Source organism: Lepisma saccharinum, chromosome 7 (assembly GCF_977018435.1).
Source record: "Lepisma saccharinum chromosome 7, izLepSacc3.1, whole genome shotgun sequence".
Lineage (NCBI taxonomy): Eukaryota > Metazoa > Arthropoda > Insecta > Zygentoma > Lepismatidae > Lepisma > Lepisma saccharinum.
This window is the reverse complement of record NC_139235.1, coordinates 12,611,597-12,634,326: the sequence shown is the minus strand read 5'-3', so window position 1 is coordinate 12,634,326 and position 22,730 is coordinate 12,611,597. Positions and strand designations below refer to the sequence as shown.

The 22,730-nt window shown below is 39.0% G+C and overlaps 1 protein-coding gene across 1 annotated transcript in view; it reads left to right on the top strand.

Annotated features, from left to right (window-relative positions):
- Positions 1-22,730, top strand: part of LOC145990096 (cytochrome P450 4C1-like) — a 62,514-nt gene that overhangs the window by 11,705 nt on the left and 28,079 nt on the right. Inside the window, exons 7-11 of the mRNA XM_083125748.1 lie at positions 475-556; positions 651-760; positions 5,864-5,932; positions 13,121-13,289; positions 17,694-17,873. Of these exons, the coding sequence (XP_082981874.1) occupies positions 475-556; positions 651-760; positions 5,864-5,932; positions 13,121-13,289; positions 17,694-17,873 (610 nt within the window). The remainder of the gene's footprint in view (positions 1-474; positions 557-650; positions 761-5,863; positions 5,933-13,120; positions 13,290-17,693; positions 17,874-22,730) is intronic.

The window sequence follows — 22,730 nt, the reverse complement described above, 5'->3', positions numbered from 1 at the left end:
CAACAATAGGTTAAACCTACGTATATAGTACGCCAGCAGTGTTGCAACCTTAGGATGTTTTACACCAGAGCCTGAGTTTCGAACCCTTGTCAAATAATTCCCGGTGACTAGCCATCCTGCTCTTCATATTGTTTCATGATTTATGACTAGAGATTTCTCTTTGTTTGTAAACCTTTTTCATTTACTTCTTATGCGGGATCAAAAGCCTCATCGCTGACATATGCAGTGTTGCGTTCCGAGGACAGGCGCATGTTCATGGCATTCAGCAACAATACGTTAAACCTAGGTATATAGTACGCCGGCAGTGTTGCAACCTTAGGATGTTTTACGTTAGAGCCCTGCGTTTCGAACCCTTGTTAAGGTATACTGTCAAAACAGCTCATCCAACAACGCAGGGAATTTAAAATTAGGAAATCACTCGTATTATATTTCAGTTTATTGATAAACCTAACATCACATTTTTATCTTTTACAGGTTATAAAGGAAAGAAAGCAAGAACGAGCCAAGACAAAGCAGCTGAAAGAAGATTATGATGAGGATAGTGAAACCATAGTTGGTAAGTGAATCATCACGTGAAAGAAGAACAGTAGCAGATTTTTTAAATATATTTTACAATGCTATTAACATATTATAATCCTTGACTCTTTCAGGCATGAAGAAGAGAGTGGCATTCCTGGATCTTCTGCTGGAAGCCTCGGAAGAAGGTGAGAAGCTGACCGACCAGGAGCTCAGGGAAGAAGTGGACACTTTCATGTTCGAGGTACGGTCACCGGCAATAAAAGAATGGGACTCTAACATCCTTAAATAGTCCCGCACCGTGGCAGTGCGTTCTAGGTCGTCATGCTTCGGGGTCCGGCCACGGGAGGCGCGCAGTTTCGAGTCTCACTGGGGACGCGTAACAACTTTTCTCCTAATATTCCGGCCAGCTCATGGGGCCGGTGGTCACTTACCAGCGTAAGGGCGTTGGGCAGCTAAAATTGAGTATCGGTCAAGGAACTTGGGGTTCGTCGTGCTGACCACACGTCACCCCATTACTGCTTGGATGATCTGCCCGCATTGGCAGGTGGGGATGAGACCGGCTGTCGGTAGGTTGACCCTGGCCCTCAAAGGGTGTTGCGCCACCGGTTATTATAATATACTTAAATACTTGTTCCTCTGAATGGCGTTACGCGTGTTGCCTAACCCAACGACGATGACCGAACTTGCATTTGACTTAATACTGAAGTTACCTTATCACCCTAGACATTGGCAACACATATAAAGCGAGTATTTGAGAAAGTAATTATCTCAGTGTTTATTGCTCGTAACCGTACACCCAAAATATTCGAGGGATGAAAAAAAAAAATAATCGCAGACAAGACACATTTAATCCAAAACAAATTTTATGAGAAGTTTACATGTACACACACACACACACAAAGTGTTTCGTTAATTAGGATTATTTTACTTAACTTTTCTGCCACTTTCGGCTAATCGCGAAGATGAGGATGAGTGATGATATGATGAAATTGATGAAGGGACACTCACAAAGAATGCCCATTCCCAAACCTGGATCCGAACCCGAGACCCCTGGCGTCGCAGCACTCCGCCACGGCTCATCATACACACAAAGTGAATCAGTGAAGATGCATAGTCTGTGTGGGGAGGGGCGTTATCCAGGGTGGATGGATTTAAATAATTTACATAAGGATTTTGTAGATATCAGAAGCACTTTTGGTGAAAGTACATTAATCTCGTAATCATTTAATGGTGTTTATTAGGTTCTGAGATAGGAAAATAAAGGAAATATGCACTGATGGTGTGAAGCTCATACGAAAGGAAATTTAAACACAGGATTTCTCTTGATTTTAAAAAATTCAATAATTTTATGGGCAAAAATAGCAAACATTTTGTGTAGAAAAATATACAAAATACTAATCGTGTTAAACCATAAATAGTGTTAATATTATTAAACTATAAATAAACATGGCAGCTGATATTTTTCGAACTATCATTAAAATATCTCCAAAATTCAGGTACAAAGACTATAAAAATATTTAAGTTAATATTTTAAGTTACAATTATACAGTACATCCAGAATATTTTACTTTCACTGGAAGAAAAGTTACTGAAATTATTATTAGTTTCATTACCAAACTCAACAAACACTTCCATAGTAGTTACAGTATCTGAAAAATGTATTATTTGCTTTAATCAAACTTTCAAATATCTTACAGGGCCATTTCCTAGAAAAAAGCCTTTCTATAAAGAAAAACTATATATATGTGCATGGTGCCAAAAGCCATGCAAGCAATCGACAAATAAAAAATCAACAAAAATTATTTTTTAAATAAAAATGTTATCCCAATATGAGAGCAACGTTCACTTTTTCTCTTACAGTATTCCCCCCCCCTCCTATATTACGAAATTCGAATCTGGAATCGCAAACATCAACAATGCCGTGCATTATTGCCTGAATGTTAGAGACAATGGTTCTTTGGTCGCACCTAAGCTTAATTGTTACATTTTCCATTGCCTAGAAATACTCAAGTTGTAGGTTTAATTCTCATCATCCACGAAATAGTAAGTACGTACTTCCGATAAAGACGAGAAATCTCGGAATTTATTGTTAGATGGGTAAATAGTACTCAAGGCAATTAATTATACCCAGTTAACATTGCATACAAGTTAATATTCTTAATGGTATTCTGCTGGCCTGTGTTCATTGGTTGGGGAAATATCAAACCAAGCACAGAATTCCAATATAAATGCATAGTACTTTTAAGAGAATTGACCTGGCAACACACAATATTAGCTTTTTTACTTGGTGTGGTTTTACAGTAATAACGAGTGAAATTGTTAAAGAGGTTTTTTCCCCCGTAGCTTATTAATTACGGTTTTGTTTATACTGGGGGAATAAATTACTCGACGAGCGAAACAATATATGCGTTCACATTTGAACAACTGAACCCGATATTTACAAGTTTTAGCAACTTGGATAATTGTCATAAAATATTGCTTTTCATGTGTAAAATTCTACCTGAATTAATTTGAACAATTGTCCCTTCATGTGGCAGGATTGAGACGATAAGGCTGTCGATAGGTGTCGTTAGTGTCTTGAAATCCATATTAGCTTAATAACAATTTATATGATCTAGATCAAAACAAAATTTAAAATTAAATAAAGACTAAAATATGTTCTCTGTAGGTAAAAAATAGTAAGATTTATCACATGTAATGTCAACTTCGACATTCTTTATTTTCTAAGCAACTCAATATATAAGCAACTCATTTATTAAAACAAAAATGTGAACATAATTAGGGCCCGTGACTTTATGTTATAACTGTTTTGGCTTCGGATCTATTACTGGGGTGAGATATTTACGTATCTGATGAAAATCAGCCGAAATAGACAAACTTGACAAAGCATATTTTGACATATTTCACCAATTTCGCGTTTTTACAACATATTTCTTCAATTTTGTTGTAATAAGATATATTTCTGTATAATTTCGTAATTATCTCGCACATAATCGGTTATTTCATATTTGTTTATTCGTAGCCACATCGGATAGTTCATATTGTCGATGGCAGGATATGGAAATTAAGGAGGAAGAAAGGTGCCATCTTTTCTTAGATGGTGCCCACTTTTTATATCCTGCGGACAATTGATAGCCATGCAAACATTATTGAGGAATAATGTTCTCTCTCATTGTTGCAAGGGAAGTAAAGGAGTTTCGTTCTCATTTCTTTGCCTTTTTCGCTTTTCACAAATATCAGTCAAAAGTAAAAATAACATTCGGTATATTACAGTCCCTACTCTACTCTATCGGGTAGGGGAGAAATTTGAGAGTACTGTTGTGCATATTTTTGGCTTTACTGGGAATATTTCTGCATTTTTCTGACATATTTGTAATTCTTCATGACATATTTTTTAATTTATATGACATAATTATATACATATTTTACAGTTTTATAGGACATAAAGTCTCGGGCATTCATGATTATGCATTTGTTGTTACTTCCTCCTTAATATGTTTCTTCGATCCCTAATTTATAACTAAGTCATTATTTACAAGGTATTTCAAAACAAAAATATCTACAATTTCAATTACGCCGGCCCCCGTGGCGGAGTGGTTAGTACATCGCGCTACAACGCCAGGGGTCCCGAGTTCGAAACTCGGCCTGGGCACGGATGTTTGCGAGTGTCCATTCATCAATTTCATCATGTCATCACTCATCCTCATCTTCGCAAATTAACCAAAAGTGGTACAAAAATCGAAGTAAAATAAAGAAAATCAATCAATAAATCAATTACAAATATGTGACAATGATATCACAGTACGAATAATTTTTGTTGTACACCATAGTAATTTTATGCATAATATTGTAAGAGAACGTCGAACATATTTTTAAGATTAATATGATCGGGGCGGCACGGCTGAGACTTAGCTCAGACTTAAGTAGTTAAGTTCAAGGTGGGAGAAACCGCAAGTGTGGACATGACAACGAGTGGCAGGCCATCAACGTCGTTGACCGACGACAACCGCCACAGGGATGATGAGCTCATTCGAGAGGATAGACGCATCACCATCCAGGAAATTTCTGTTGCAGTGCACATGTCCTATGGGTCAGCACATGCAATGATTGAGAGTTTTGGATACCATAAAGTCGGAGCTAAGTCTGTGCTTCGTAGCATGAGATTCGAGGACCTACAGGAGGTTAAAACAGGTCTAAACGGTGGAGCAGGGAGTGTTCTGTGGAATTTTTCCAAACCGGTTTTGAGGGCTGGATGAAACGCTGGCACAAATGCATCGAACGTGGTGGGAACTATGTGTAAGGGTAACTCTGAGTAGAGGCCACTACAGGCAAACTATATGTGTATTCATTGTTTCAATCTTTCCATTATTAAACAAATTATACCTCAACAGGCAAAACTTTTTGATACCACCTCGTACTTTGCACACACAATTTCATTTCGCAGAAATTTATGTAAATTATTGTAAGGGTGTTGCAGTTTGTCCTGCCCCCTCCCCTCCCTGTGGAAATAAAATCATCCGGCCGTCCATGTATGTCATTAGCCTCCCCAGAACAAGCTGTTCCTTTCAAATATCTAAACATGTCGTTGTTGTGCTAAAATCAAGCAAAAATGAAACAAGTCGCTAGTATTCTTCAGTTTCATCGCCATATTATCATAGATGCCGAAAAGGTGATTGGTATTTTATTTAGAAGGAAAAACATGCATGTTTCTCATGTTTTCTTTATTTTGAACACCCCCCCCCCTCTAAATTTCATTCCGCACACTCTCAGCACCCCTAGATGGTTAATCCTAGCGCCGCCGTTCGATATGAGCTACATCGATTCTTGCCTGATAGATACCCAAGTGATTCAAGAGCAACCAAATATTCCGGGTTTGAATCCCACCCTCCGTATGAGTATTCGCCTCATCAATTTCGTCTATTCCTCACTTAACCCCATTGTCACGAATAGCCAAAGGAGGCATAGAAGCGTATTAACAGAAATAATATACAGTGGAACCCCGATTTTACGTTTCCGGATTTCACATTTTCTTTCATTATACATTCCATTTAGATGGTCTCAACATATCAAAATATTATATGTCTCCCCGATTTTAAATTTTCCTGCATTTTAAGTTTTTTCAACTTGGTCTCCTGGAAAACGTAAAATTGAGGTTTCACTGTACATCGATTGTATTGGCCTATTTTCACAAAGCTTGTAAACAAAATAACAATAAAGATGTATATAAGTATAAAAATAAAGGTGTGTTCCAAAATAAAAAGATCGTAATAAAATACTTAGGGACAAGATATAACAAGTTAGTGCACAATAGCATAGACCTAACACAATTTCTTTTCTTTTCCAGGGTCACGACACAACAGCGACTGGAATGAGTTGGATACTGTTCGCTCTAGGCACACATCCCGAGTTTCAGGTAACTGAAATTCCCATTCTTAACGTTACAGAAAACTGACAACTAAGGTTAATTGATTGAGTGCGTGTTTTAAGTCAATTTATGCACAGTAAGGCTAATGGACATTTCCACTCAATTTTTTTTACAACAATTTTAAAAACTACACCCTGGAAAAATGACCCCTGCAAGTTCTCGCGTTTCTCTGCGTCCAGTTTAAGGCAGAAACGAGACTTCCAAAGTTGGGAGGCTAGCGTTGCGCTGAAAACACGCCGCCGCCATGTTACTACGTCACTCCTTAGGGAGAGCTCGTTTGTCGTCTGCTTCGAGCGTCCAGTTCCGGATGGGTAGCCCACGGTGAGCGAACACGTGCAGCAGTTTTACAAATCTGTACCGATTTAAATAATGGAAGAAGGAGCGATAGGAGAAAGGAAAGCTATGCTTTGTAATGATCATTCTTCTATGAAATATCCGTGCTGCTCACGTGCAAGATGAATGAAAGGGTTCAGCTGCGTGTGTGTTCTCAGGTCATGCGAAAAATATTGCTTATAAAATTGATTGCTGACCAGACACTCAAAAATATTTTTAAACTTATATTTATCGATATTTTCCGTAACCCCTATGTAGTGCAAAATAGGAATTTTCACATTCTTCACTTTATTTATAAAGCCTATTTAACTTTCTTTTCCATAAAGCAATTTCAGTTTGTGTTCCATTTCTGTTGCGCAAATTATGATCAAACATTTTTGTGCAGATAAGAGAAAATACACTGAGAAGATTACATTAGTTGCACAGTACATATCTATACTTAGTTTATGTATAATGATTACAAGGAAATAATGTGTATAACCATGGGCGTATTTAAGGGGGATTCAACGGGTCCAACCCCTATCTTTTTTTGGTTCACTAAAATTACCAGTTTCCTTGTTCTATCCGCTTGTTCATAAAAAATTCCTTCGGACTTATTTCATTCTCTTAAATTAGAGACGTATAGGACGGGATACGGATGGGAAGGAAATTTCGTAATTATACACACCAGATGGGACTGCAGACTAATATCTGCAATTTCCTGATAGTTTCGGAAACTGAAACTGCATTGAGACTATGAAATCAGTTATTTTTCCCCCCTCGAATCATATTAAAGAAATTTGGTTCTTAAAAACGTAGTGGCACAAGATGAACAGAAAAGTATCAATATTTCGTGACTACAAACACACAACTTTGTCGGGTCTAACATTCCCTCCCCCCTTGCTCCCCAACAAACTTCCGGCCAGCAGTGTCCTGGATTTTCACTTACGAAATAAAGCAACCCTAATCATACCAAAAGTTGATCCATCCATCCCCCCCCCCCCCGTGAACTATATATACGCCCATGTGTATAACAATATCAGATACTGAAATGGTACGATATAATTATTTTGAATTTTGTACTGCGAAAAAAGCCGCCTCATCTCGTTACCCCGAACGCATTAATTGGTTGGTTCACAACTTCACCACTAAGGATCTTATCGAGACGAGACATGGCAGCCTTGGTCTCGTTCTCGTTGAGAGTAGTAAATGTCTGTCTCGTGTTTATTTGTAAATGTCTCATTGACAGTCTCGTCTCAATTTATAAACATCCGTCTCGGTTTTGGGAGGGCAATTCTCGTTCTCGTCTCAAGTCTAGAAAAATGTAGAATTAACAACGTATGCAGAGGCTTATCATTATAAATACAAAAAAAAACCTTTCTTAATATATTTTTTTATTATTATTATTATTATTTTTACTCCTCGTTTCGACGGTACAGCCCTCGAAAACTAAATATTATCCTGCTTATATATGCAAATCAAACTGCAGATTCAGAATTACCAGGAATGAACTGGCGTTGTAATTATTATACACAAAATTCATGATTTATCTGAGGAAGTCGCATGTTCCAGGTTTGACTCTCGACCTGAACATGATTGTTTCCTTGTGAGTGACATTTCATTGGACTGGAAATTGTTACATGGGAGGATGTTTGCTCGAGACTTTGGGGACAGCTAGGGGGATGCTTCTATTGTTAATGTTAGTGTTGCTCACGAGACGAGGCATGTTCCGTCTCGTCTCATAACAGGAGATGGGACAAATGAATGATTTCGAAATGAGATGGAACAGAAGAAAAAGTTCGTCTCTTATCATGGCAGGTTGGGTGATACTTAGATTGTGCAGTTGGTGGTAGTGTGTGTGTTGGGAGGGAGTGAACTCCTGCACCCCGACTTCGAATACAGCTTGTAGTTATTCATCTTCATTGTAGCGATTAGCCAAAAGTGGGAAGAAATGTGATGTTAGAGATGATAATTAATAAATAAATTATAATAAATTAACCATGCGTTCTCATCGTTGTGGTTAAACAAAGTGAACGGAAAAGCGACGTAAAAGTAGGCTAAATACAAAAATTTGCAATATATATTAAATGAAGAAAACTGTCATTTACTGCAGGAAATTTAAAAACTCACCGTACCTTTTTATACCGTATCACCTCTTATATTGCAGAAATTGGCGGGTAAACCAGTGTGTTCTAAAAGTATTATCTTAAAATTTGTGAAGAAAATATTATGACGAAAATAACTGTAATTCCAGAAAGGGCATTCCTATAATATTAAGTTCTTGCCAGTCAGAACTAACCTATGTATTCGCAATGAACAAGGATGTTCACGTGTTCAGCCATTGATTGTTAGAAGGTTTGCTTTGTCACCCTAATGGGAAAACCCTCTACCGAGTGGCTGAATTATAGTAAATACTACTATACTGCTAGGACATAATTCATCTCCAAGAAATGGAGCACAGAGTTTTGCACTGGAAGTTGTAAGATACTTGTTTTACACAGGAGCAAGTGAATTTTCTGTCGCTTCCGCGGCTCATGCTAAGTTGTCGGGACGAGCAGAAGCCCCGCCTGCACGCATTTCTAAGTGATGACGTCAGAGGACCTCCTGTCTGTGGAGAGGACGTTTTCAAATCCGTGACATAGTAGGTGAATTCCTGCGGTGTTTGAACGCGTGTTTCTCAAGAACCGAAACAAATATCGGCGAGATATTTTGCACGTCTCATGTTTGTGTCATTATCTGTAAAATGAATGGATTTAAAACGTTTTTCATGTCAAAGTGGAAATGTCCATTGGGGCTGGCGCTGCAGTTTAAAGTGGGATCCGAACCACTATGTGCCTCCACCGGGTATCGAACCCGGGACCCCTTGATTACAAGGCGTAGACGCTACCACTGCGCCATCGGGGAGGCCAACTGGCAACTAAGGGTCCATATGGTTGTTGCTGATATTTGAACAAGACTACGTTACTTGTCTTGTAGAAGATACGAAAAGACGTTGGCCAAATTTGATATGCTATGGTCTTATATAGAGGAGGGATGTGCAGGTAGAGAGAGGGTAAAGAAGACGAGATACGAAACCGTTTCTCTTAAGCCCCGTCTAGTTTGCTGCACTTTTTGACTCTAGGTGTCAGGCTGTCACGGTATCCAGTGACATGTAAATCTCATTTCAATATTTTTCATTATGTATAATTAATCATAATATGACTTATGTATGGCGTGAGATTTGGTTTTGTCATGTGAATTTTTCATAAGTATTTGTTCTGAAAATGAAATCCAAGCGAGACAACGAAAGTTAAGGACCGTTTCTGAGCCACAGTAATAAGGTTCATTCCTTACGTCGCACCTGTACGAATATCGACCTTATGATATATCTCAGCTTCCCATCGGCGGATCTATATGTAATTTGGACAACAGAAGGGGCACATTAAAAATGATAACTGGATTTTATTTCAAAGAGATTAACCGAGTATCCACGACGTAAGAGAGAAATGTTCTTTTTTTTGGACGATTCGCTGTTAAATCCTGCGAGCGAGCACAGTGAGGCGAGCACTTAATCCGCTGCTCCTACCTGAAGACGCGTCTTGACCGCATTTTGGAACAATAGGTCCAAGGTTATTGTACTCCGCTGGAACCAAAACCACGCTCATCCTAGCGTCCCTTCCAACTGAAATTTTCGAATCTTGTATAAAACGGCAGGGCTCAGGATTTTCAACACAGTTTTCCGCGAATCTCGTTGCGAGAGCACCTCCGTGCTGGAGCTCCTTCTGCAGTGGACTTAGTGTTTTTAGAGGACCATCAGCGTGTGGCTATCATTGCGTTGCGATACGTGTACTTACATCACTCACTAGAGGACGAATTTATACGTAGTTATTTCGTTTTTTGAAAAGAGGACTATCCAAAACTATGGCCGGCTAGACGAATAAGAAAAGGAGGGACGTCGGGTTTCCAAGTCCACAACGACGCACTAGTGCCAGTGTCAAAACCATCGACGTTCCACGCCATAGAAGCCAGCCAACACCAACGCCAAACTCCATCCACTGCGACGCTACAGCCCGAACATCCAGCGCCCGATTGTACCGACGCTCATGAGATGCCCGCCGCCAGTGGAAACAGAGAGACGCACGACGTGGGAAAACGACGAGTCAAGAACGCTACCCGAGGAATGAAAGTGCCAAGGATGACCGAATGAACATTTTTCATCACGATGAAACCAACTGCGATTAATCATACCAAAGAAAGATTCAACGTCCGACAACGTAGCTGAGTCTGGTATAGTATTCTTCTGTTGATTCACATCCACGTGCGAATGTATTGTTTTCTGTCGACGACCTATCACTAAAGCCAAAATCGTATCAGGATCCCTAACCTAACTCTCGTGTCTTACATTTCGAGTAATTATAAAAAAATAGGTCGTTTCATGTTTAATCTTAATCTTTTGATCACCTGCATTTAAAGATAAAGCTCATTTTATTACGCTAATTTAAATGTAACTTGTTGAAGTATGCTCCATTGTAGTGTAACAAACCACCCAGTCGTTTCTATTAACTTCTCAAAGGTCTTTTAATTGTTGAAATATGTATGTTAAGTTGCCCAGGGTCGTGCAAGCGTGGTATTCTCTATTGTATATGAAAAACTCAATATACTGACCTAGGCAGCAATTTATTTTATTATAAATCATAAACTAAACGTAACGTTTCAACCTTCTAGCAAGGTCTTCTTCAGACTCTGTATCAAGTACAAATGTAACAAGGTACAAAACAGGACGATATATATATACACAAAAATACTCCCTCCAGACTATTAGAAAGTTTAAACACACGAGAGAAACAGGACATGACATAGAGAAGAGAATACTAGTGAGAAAATGGAAGGAGGCCAAGGAAATAGAGAAGAAAGGTGAAGAAGACACAATGAACCGTAATGGGGGACTGAAGATAAACAAAGAATGGAAGAAGATGTTAGAAAGAATGAAAAGGACAAGAGAGAAAGAGGAGAGAAGAAGGAAGAAGAATGAAGGAAAAAGAGCGTGAGATAAAGAGTCCAACCACATTCACTTTCAGGTGAAAGTACAGTTGACAAGGAAAAGCCACCTGCTTGAATGTTCCAGAACAACTTTCTACAGTAATAATCTGGAGGGGAGTATTTTTGTGTATATATATCGTCCTGTCTTGTACCTTGTTACATTAGTACTTGGTGCAGAGTCTGAAGAAGACCTTGCTAGAAGGTTGAAACGTTACGTTTAGTTTATGTTTTATAATAAAATAAATGTCTGCCTTGGTCAGCATATTGAGTTTTTCATATCATGGAAACAAGGCTTAATGGTGTTATTCTATTGTATAGTGATAATGTAATTTTTGCTCGCGCCGATGTTAAAGAAAGTGTTCCGGCAGCTGGAGACTAATTAAGTATTGCATCACCCTGTAGAGAGGTAATTGTTTTCAAAGGACGAGAGAGGCTTGCTGTAAGACCTCCGTCCGAGAAATTGGTAAAGAAGTCATACTTGCGGTACTGATGCGTATGTTCATGTCAACAAAAGGTTCGACCACGCCTACCTATCTTTCTGATAATTGTTTTTCGAGGACTGGAGCATTTTGATAGTACTGAGCACAGGAGCAAAGACTAATGACCTAATTTAATTTCATATTAACAAAAGAAAGAGCACGTTGAAGAATAAGAACCTTGTAAGTGCATTTTTCATGTTGAAACACACCAAGAGTATGGATGAGATAATGGGTGCACGTATGAGTAAGTGGGGACTTACTATATATATATATATATATATATATATATATATATATATATATAATATATATATATATATATATATACATATTTTTACTGTTCGTATGAGTTGTGATTTACGTTTACAGGTAGCAGGTGTATCAGGTATAATGCTATTTGTGTTTATTTCCTATTGAAGGCGATAGTTCTCAGGTAAATTTAAAGGTGTCATATTTCAAGGTATTTAATCCCCGCCTCGGCTCTGATTGGGCAACCCTACAGTCCCGAGATCCGATCTCGACCTGGATCGTTTGCAATCGCACGAACGGCACCTCCTGCCTATTGTGACATTTGGACAAGTATATATATATATATACATATTTTTACTGTTCGTATGAGTTGTGATTTACGTTTACAGGTAGCAGGTGTATCAGGTATAATGCTATTTGTGTTTATTTCCTATTGAAGGCGATAGTTCTCAGGTAAATTTAAAGGTGTCATATTTCAAGGTATTTAATCCCCGCCTCGGCTCTGATTGAGCAACCCTACAGTCCCGAGATCCGATCTCGACCTGGATCGTTTGCAATCGCACGAACGGCACCTCCTGCCTATTGTGACATTTGGACCCTTCCCGGGGAATGAAAAATATGCCACCGGGGACCGGGAATTCGATTGTAAAATTTGCCGCCCCGTGTAGGTACCGTACTTGGGACATCGTGCCCATTAGGCGAGTGCGACAAGGCTGGTGAAAGGAAATGTTCAACGAAGTGGGCGGATAGCGGTGCTTAAGTTCAGAAGATTCAACAAATGCCTGTCTGCTGCATTAAAAGTTCGTTTGATTATTTAGCACGCAACACGTGATCATGCACCACACATTACGCCGCTCCAGAACATAGTGCAAACGGCGCAGACACTAAATCAATGAACTAGACCGATGCCGTATGCTCTATCACCACAAACAAATGAGAGAATAAAATTCCCTGAAGAGTACTTGTGTGACCAATATGTTACCTTTTCATTCCATAAAGATTACTGATGCTATTTCCGTGCTTATCTACAACATTCTGGAGATGGTCTGATCAATATGTAGGCATGTTCCTACTACATGATATGCTTTTTCATCATCATGTGTTGTTATTCTTGCAGGAAAAGGTATTTGAAGAACTGCATGAAATATTCGGTGACAGCGACCGACCAGCTACGATGCAAGACTTAAACAGCCTCCACTATCTGGAGAGATGCATCAAGGAGACCATGAGAGTGTATCCAACAGTGGGAAGTGTCGGACGAACGACCACAGAGGACTGCAAGCTGGGTAAAAATATACTGAGTGTGTGTGTGCGAGAGAGAGAGAGAGAGAGAGAGAGAGAGAGAGAGAGAGAGAGAAAGGGAGAAAGAGAGAGAGAGGTGGAGAAACAGAGAGAGGGAGAAAGAGAAAGAAAGAAATATAGAGAGAAAGATAGAGAGAGAGAAAGAGAGAGAGGGAGAAAGAGAGAGAGAAAGATGGAGAGAGAGAAGTGTATGTGTGTGTGCGAGAGAGTAAGAGAAAAAGAGAGAGAGAGAGGGGGGGAAGAAAGATAGAGAGGGAGAAAGAGAGAGAGATAGAAAGATGGAGAGAGAGAGAGAGAAGTGTGTGTGTGTGTGCGAGAGAGAGAAAAAAAGAGAGTGAGAGGGAGAAAGAGAGAGAGAGAGAGAGAGGTAGAAAGAGAGAGAAAGGGAGAAAGAGAGAGAGAAAGATGGAGAGAGAGGGAGAAAGAGAGAGAGGGAGAAAGAGAGAGAGAGAAAGATGGAGAGACACGAGAGAAAGAGAGAGAGAAGTGTGTGTGTGTGCGAGAGAGAAAGAGAAAAAGAGAGAGAGGGAGAAAGAGAGAGCGGAAGAAAGAGAGAGAGGAGTGTGTGTATGTGCGCGAGAGAGAGAAAGAGAAAGGGGGAGAAAGAGAGAGAGGAAGAAAGAGAGAGAGAGAAAGAGAAGTGTGTGTGTGTGTGCAAGAGAGAGAGAGAAAAAGAGAGAAAGAGAGAGAGAGAGAGGGAGAAAGAGAGAGAGAGAAAAAGAGAGAAAGAGAGAGAGAGAGAGGGAGAAAGAGAGAGAGAGAAAAAGAGAGAGAGGGAGAAAGAAAGAGAGGAAGAAAGAGAGAGAGAGAAAGAGAAGTGTGTGTGTGTGTGCAAGAGAGAGAGAGAAAAAGAGAGAAAGGTAGAAAGAGAGAGAGAGAGGGAGAAAGAGAGAGAGAGAGAGAGGAGTGTGTGTGTGTTTCCAGAGAGAGAGGGGTGTGTGTGTGTGTTTCCAGAGAGAGAGAGGAGTGTGTGTGTGTTTCTAGAGAGAGAGAGAGAGAGGAGTGTGTGTGTGTTTCCAGAGAGAAAGAGAGAGAGAAGTGTGTGTGTGTGCGAGAGAGAAAGAGAAAAAGAGAGAGAGGGAGAAAGAGAGAGCGGAAGAAAGAGAGAGAGGAGTGTGTGTATGTGCGCGAGAGAGAGAAAGAGAGAGGGAGAGAAAGAGAGAGAGGAAGAAAGAGAGAGAGAGAAAGAGAAGTGTGTGTGTGTGTGCAAGAGAGAGAGAGAAAAAGAGAGAAAGGGAGAAAGAGAGAGAGGGAGAAAGAGAGAGAGAGAAAAAGAGAGAGAGGGAGAAAGAAAGAGAGGGAGAAAGAGAGAGAAAGAGAGAGAGAGAGAGGAGTGTGTGTGTGTTTCTAGAGAGAGAGAGAGAGAGAGAGAGGTGTGTGTGTGTGTGTGTGTGCGAGGGAGAGAGAGAGAGGAATGTGTGTGTGTGTGAGTTTAGGTGACTTCACATGATCTGAAATACCCTTCGATTCTTAAGCGTTAAAAAAGATCATAGATAAATTTAGATTAATAAAACCTATTATATTTCAGTTCTAGTGTGGTTCATTCAATGTCTATTTCAGTAAAAAAAAATTATTAGAATACATTAGAATGGTCCTTAATTAATAAGGCGTGTTTCTGCCTCATGGGTCGTTCTTACAACCAACCCTTGTCAAAGATACAATAAATGAATAAAAACAAAAGGAAAAAAACACATAATGATCATTATAATACACTAAAGATAATATAAAGATTATGCAATAATACAATAATACCGGTACTACTTCCACCCGGGTATCCAACCCGAGACACCTTGATTACAAGGCTACGACTTAACAACTTGTTCATTGGGGAGACTGTACCTTAACTACTCATCTCCTGGTGTTCTTATATGTTAAAAAACGAATATTAATACAGGGTGTCCGAATTGAAACGCACAAATTTCAACTGTCTCCTACTCCACATGTGTTTGATGCATCCAAATGAATTATACATTAATGAATATACACAGTCCTATAGTTTCTGTGAGCAAAGTAGTAATTAGTACATTTAGAGCATTTGGTACATTTTTTAGTACATTTCCACGTTCGCCCCACGAGTCGCATCGAGGATGTCCAGCCGATACTCGATTTCTCATCAGGTTGCCTGTAGCATGTGTGGTTGTCCCATGTAATCCTATCACGAAGCGGTACCAGAGTTGTCACTTTGGTTGAATGCACCATGTCCTTGACATGACCCCACAGGAAAAAATTATAGTGGGCAGAACTGTATATTCTGGTCTAGCTAGCCTATCTGCGAAGCCTGAAGTCTATAGAATAAAATACAGGAGAAATTGTAGATAATATTATTCATATAAGTGAGATGATGATACTGATTCTGGAGTTGGCAACCTGATATCTTATGAGTTGGCAACCTGATTTTCTATGAGTTGGCAACCTGATTTCTTATTAGTTGGCAACCTGATTTCCCATGAGTTGGCAACCTGATTTCCCATGAGCTGGCAACCTGATTTCTTATGAGTTGGCAACCTGATTTCCCATGAGTTGGCAACCTGATTTCTTAGGAGTTGATAAATTTATTTCTATTCATAGCCTAGGATCACGTGACATAGTGAGATAGGCCAGATCTTGGACTCAGTATACGCCACTGCTAGTGGGGTAATGTCAGGCGCATCTAGAAATGTACTAAGTGTACTAATTACTACTTTGATCACAGAAACTTTAGGACTATATATATACATATATATATATACAGGGTGTCATTTTAATGGCGCCCACGGACCACGGAAACGTATAGAGGACATCAAAACGAACAACTTTTTTCAGTAACATTTTTCTCGTTGGAGCGTCGTTTCGGCGCTACAGTCGTTCATACAAGCTCGTTTTGCCGCCTGAATGCTGGCAACCACACACAACATTTGATTGCATTTGTGACGTCATATCCCATCGTGCAGCGATGCGTTACAGGGTTGCCAGGATAACACATATTCTGTGAAAAATGACATAGCTACAATCAGCCACATTATGTACCGTAAAACAAAACAAGAAAACACGTTCTGTAACCTAACAGGAAGTAAACAAACGATACGAAAAATAGTAGAAAGAAAATAGAATTCAAGGGGAAGTGGTCATATCGAATTTTGTATCAGCTTGCATGTCAAATATTTGCAAATCTAGTTACCAAGTTGGCATCTACAATTTAGTCTATCCACTTCGTCCTTCTGTGACACACTGAACAGCTCACAAAATAGAAATGAAAGAACTCAAAATTCCAAAGGTAAGCAACACATAATATAATGTATATTTCGGGCATTATGAGGCAAGTGACAAAAATGGTTGAAAATACAGGGATATAAATAGTAGTAAAACAAACTCTCCGATGACTGTGTTTATCTACGCACCGGATACACATGTAATAGTTTGCAACTCGAACAGAGCACTATATTCGCTACTGATTCATCATTAGATTGTTACTGTGGTTGTACGTGTTTCAGCTGTAATGTAACAACGTGAACCTCAGATACTTCCGTTATCAGCACAAAGTACCACAAGGCATCTGGACACAAACCTGTAGACATCAACCTTGCAACGCGATTTGCAAATATAATTGACATGTAGCTGGGCGTAAACAGCCACATGTAAGTTGTAAGTACAATAAAAGTTATTGTTGTTGATATTTGACATGTAGGCTGAGACAAAATCCGATAATGACACTTCATTTTGAATACGTTTTTTACCATTTCTCATATCGCTGGGTCACTTCCCCCTTCCCCTGAGATGACTGCTGATCTTCTGGCTGTTAGGCTATGATGTTCGGTTTACTGGACGCGTTTCTCGCTTCGTTTTACAGCTAATAATGTGGTTGGTAGTTTGTCATTTTTCACAAAATTTGTGTGTTCCTTGCAACCCTAGCGTGCGCTGTTTTGCCGCAGGAAATGACGTCACAGATACGATCAAATGTTGTGTTGGGTTGCCAGCATCCAGGCGGCAAAACGGTCTTTTTTGAACGGCTGTAGCGTCGAATTGACGCACCAACGTGAAAAATGTTACTGAGAAAAGTTGTTTGTTTTGATGTCCTCTACACGAATCTGTGGTCCGTGGACGCCATTAAAATGACACCCTGTGTATATATATACTCATTAATGCATAATTCATTTGGATGCATCAAATACATGTGGAGTTACAGACAGTTTAAATTAGGGCGTTTCAATTCGGCCCCATTGTATTTTGAATAATATTACACGATAATATACACTAACAAATAGAATGCACCACATGTTAGCCTAGGTTGTTACTTCGTGATGCATTTTGTTTTACGAAACTTTTCTCTCATTGTAAGTAATCACGGCAGAGTCTAGGTAAGTACAAATATAACTGAGAATTTTCTCATTTTCTTTTCTGCTTCTGTTTAGGCAACTACAAAATTCCAGCGGGAACAACCATTTCAATTAACATATATGACGCTCATCACAACCCGGAAAATTTCCCTAATCCAGAAATATTCGACCCGGATAACTTTCTCCCTGAGAGAATAAAGGGAAGACACCCTTACTCCTATGTTCCTTTCAGTGCTGGACCAAGGAACTGCATAGGTAAGTGATATTATACTTCTGTTAAGTTGCATCAGAAATGAGAATTGCACTATATTTTTTCCCAAAATGAACACTTGTAAAATAGGATGCCTAACGAAATAGAAAATTTTTCAGTGCACACACTTGTTAAAAATGAATGCTCACTCCACCACACATTTATTTTTAATCTTCATACTTGCAAAATAAAAAAAAAAACTTTGACAAACCAAAGATGATTTTTCAGAAAATACACTTGTGAAAGAATACAGTTTGCCAAACTAGAGAATAATTTCAGGATGCAAAATTGTTAAAAGGAAAACACTCATGACAGCAGAATTTCTTTTCGATGCACAGTTGTGAATGAAGAACACTCATGAGACCAGAGGTTCTTTCACGATGCACAATTAAGGGGTCAAGTGAGAGAGGGAGCTATGCCACAAATCTTGAAAATTTTATTTTTTGCCATTTTCAGTCTTCTCCTACCACCTGTCATCTATCATGTGAACTACAACCATGTGGCATAGCTCCCGCTTGTTCTGCAGCAGATTTTCTGAGTTCTTGAATACGTTCTCATCAGCATTTTGAGTGAGAGAAGGAGCTATGCCACTTACTAATGGTGTCTGCAATAGGAGTGGCAGAGGTTGTGTTGCAGTAACTGGTGCTAGATTGAATATCAGCCCTGAAGTTAAAAGATCTCATGGCAATAATGCCTTATATTCCTTCAGTTTTTCATGGTGCTTACCAAAAACTAAATTCCACAGAAACAATGGACAGTGAAGATCCTCCAGAAGACATATGAACTTGTCTTTATGTAGATCATATGTAACCCTGTGAACATGATATACACTGAAGCAAAAGTATTTAAGCCTTGTTCAAAGTATTTGATGTGCTAGATTGATTTTTCCGCATGGGTATACTAAAACAATATACCATACATGTTCATAATAAATGGTATTTATATTGAAATTCATATTTTTCCTTTTGAATAATTTATCTAACAATATGTTCAGAAAAAAAATTACCCTTTCTTATACAAATTATGACTCAACGCAATGCTTTAGAAAACTCAATTTATTTCCATTTCTTGTCATAGTGGCATAGCTCCCTCTCTCACTAGACCCCTCAAATGTTAAAAGGAAAACACCCATGAGACCAGAATTTCTTTTGGGTTGCACAGTTGTAAAAAATGAAGAACACTCGTGAGACATAGGGATCCTTTCAGAATGCGAAGGAAGAACACTCATGAGACCAGAGGTTCTTTCAGGATGCATAATTATTAAAAGAAGAACAATCATGAGACTAGAATTTCTTTTGGGTTGCACAGTTGTAAATTAAGAACACTCGTGAGACATAGGGATCCTTTCAGAATGCGAAGGAAGAACACTCATGAGACCAGACGTTCTTTCAGGTGCATAATTATTAAAAGAAGAACAATCATGAGACTAGAATTTCTTTTGGGTTGCACAGTTGTAAATTAAGAACACTCGTGAGACATAGGGATCCTTTCAGAATGCGAAGAACACTCATGAGACCAGAGGTTCTTTCAGCATGCAAAATTATTAAAAGAAGAACATTCAGGAGACCAGAAGTTCTTTCGGATTGCACATTTGTAAATGAAGAACACTCGTCAGACCAGAGGATCCTTTCACAATGCACAGTTGTGAAATAAGAACACTCATCAAACCAGAGGTTCTTTCAGGTGCACAATTATTAAAAAAAGAACACTCATGAGACCAGAATTTATTTTGGATTGCACAGTTGTAAATTAAGAACACTCGTGAGACATAGGGATCCTTTCAGAATGCGAAGGACACTCATGAGACCAGAGGTTCTTTCAGGATGCAAAATTATTAAAAGAAGAACATTCAAGAGACCAGAAGTTCTTTCGGATTGCACATTTGTAAATGAAGAACACTCGTCAGACCAGAGGATCCTTTCACAATGCACAGTTGTGAAATAAGAACACTCATGAGACCAGAGGTTCTTTCAGGTGCACAATTATTAAGAGAAGAACACTCATGAGACCAGAATTTCTTTTGGATTGCACAGTTGTAAATGAAGAACACTCGTGAGACATAGGGATCCTTTCAGAATGCGAAGAACACTCATGAGACCAGAGGTTCTTTCAGGATGCAAAATTATTAAAAGAAGAACATTCAAGAGACCAGAAGTTCTTTTGGATTGCACATTTGTAAATGAAGAACACTCGTCAGACCAGAGGATCCTTTCACAATGCACAGTTGTGAAATAAGAACACTCATGAGACTAGAGGTTCTTTCAGGTGCACAATTATTAAAAGAAGAACACTCATGAGACTAGAATTTCTTTTGGATTGCACAGTTGTAAATGAAGAACACTCGTGAGACATAGGGATCCTTTCAGAATGCGAAGAACACTCATGAGACCAGAGGTTCTTTCAGGATGCAAAATTATTAAAAGAACAACATTCAGGAGACCAGAAGTTCTTTTGGATTGCACATTTGTAAATGAAGAACACTCGTCAGACCAGAGGATCCTTTCACAATGCACAGTTGTGAAATAAGAACACTCATGAGACCAGAGGTTCTTTCAGGTGCACAATTATTAAAAGAAGAACACTCATGAGACCAGAATTTCTTTTGGATTGCACAGTTGTAAATGAAGAACACTCGTGAGACATAGGGATCCTTTCAGAATGCGAAGGAAGAACACTCATGAGACCAGAGGTTCTTTCAGGATGCAAAATTATTAAAAGAAGAACATTCAGGAGACCAGAAGTTCTTTCGGATTGCACATTTGTAAATGAAGAACACTCGTCAGACCAGAGGATCCTTTCACAATGCACAGTTGTGAAATAATAACACTCATGAGACCAGAGGTTCTTTCAGGTGCACAATTATTAAGAGAAGAACACTCATGAGACCAGAATTTCTTTTGGATTGCACAGTTGTAAATGAAGAACACTCGTGAGACATAGGGATCCTTTCAGAATGCGAAGAACACTCATGAGACCAGAGGTTCTTTCAGGATGCAAAATTATTAAAAGAACAACATTCAAGAGACCAGAAGTTCTTTTGGATTGCACATTTGTAAATGAAGAACAGTCGTCAGACCAGAGGATCCTTTCACAATGCACAGTTGTGAAATAAGAACACTCATGAGACCAGAGGTTCTTTCAGGTGCACAATTATTAAAAGAAGAACACTCATGAGACCAGAATTTCTTTTGGATTGCACAGTTGTAAATGAAGAACACTCGTGAGACATAGAGATCCTTTCAGAATGCGAAGAACACTCATGAGACCAGAGGTTCTTTCAGGATGCAAAATTATTAAAAGAACAACATTCAGGAGACCAGAAGTTCTTTTGGATTGCACATTTGTAAATGAAGAACACTCGTCAGACCAGAGGATCCTTTCACAATGCACAGTTGTGAAATAAGAACACTCATGAGACCAGAGGTTCTTTCAGGTGCACAATTATTAAAAGAAGAACACTCATGAGACTAGAATTTCTTTTGGATTGCACAGTTGTAAATGAAGAACACTCGTGAGACATAGGGATCCTTTCAGAATGCGAAGAACACTCATGAGACCAGAGGTTCTTTCAGGATGCAAAATTATTAAAAGAACAATATTCAGGAGACCAGAAGTTCTTTTGGATTGCACATTTGTAAATGAAGAACACTCGTCAGACCAGAGGATCCTTTCACAATGCACAGTTGTGAAATAATAACACTCATGAGACCAGAGGTTCTTTCAGGTGCACAATTATTAAAAGAAGAACACTCATGAGACCAGAATTTCTTTTGGATTGCACAGTTGTAAATGAAGAACACTCGTGAGACATAGGGATCCTTTCAGAATGCGAAGAACACTCATGAGAACAGAGGTTCTTTCAGGATGCAAAATTATTAAAAGAAGAACACTCAGGAGACAAAATTTCTTTTGGGATGCACAGTTGTGAAAGAAGAACACTCATGAGTCCAGAGGTTCTTTCAGGGTGCACAATTATTAAAAGATGTACACTCATGAGACCAGAAGTTCTTTTGGGATGCACAGTTTTAAATGAAGAACACTCATGAGACCAGAGGATCCTTTCATGATGCGCAATTATAAAAGAAGTTCGCTCATCAGATTACAGATTTTTCTGAGATTGTACAATTGTGAAAGATGAAGACTTAATATACCAATGATTCCTCTCGAAATGCACAATTGAAAAGGAAGAATGCTTATAGGACCAGAGGTTACTTTCGGGATGCGCAATCTTAAAAGAAGAACTCTCATCACATCACAGATTCCTCTGTTGATATACAATTGTGAAAGAATAAACGCTCATCAGACCAGAGGTTACTTTCGGGATGCACAATTGTAAGAGAAGTACGCTCATCAGACCAGAGATTCTTCTCAGGATGCAAAATTGTGAAAGAAGGTTGAGCACAGCAGATATGGATTTCAGGATGCATAATTGTAAAACATGCTTTATTCTACTAACATAATTAAGTGAATAACATGGAAGAAAAGTCGCGTAAAATACTAAAAATGTTTATAAAATTGAAATATGTTTTCTATCACTTCTTCTTGGACAAGCCAAGACGCGTAATTATTGAACCTTCACTGATATTTTTATGATTCGACCACTCAACATGCTCGGTCACATAGGTAGTAATACAAGATTCGAATTCGGTGAATATAAAAATGTATGTATCGTTTACCAAGCGAACTCGCAAGGGTGAACCATCTCCCCCAACATTATGAGAGCTTTCTCATTAACCACGGTGATGAAGTAGGATTTGACGACCTCAAGGGCAAAAGGACAGACAGAAACGTCCACACTGTAACCGGAATTCGAACCCAGAAACATTTATTGTCGCAGCAGCGTGCTATCCGTGGAGACCAAT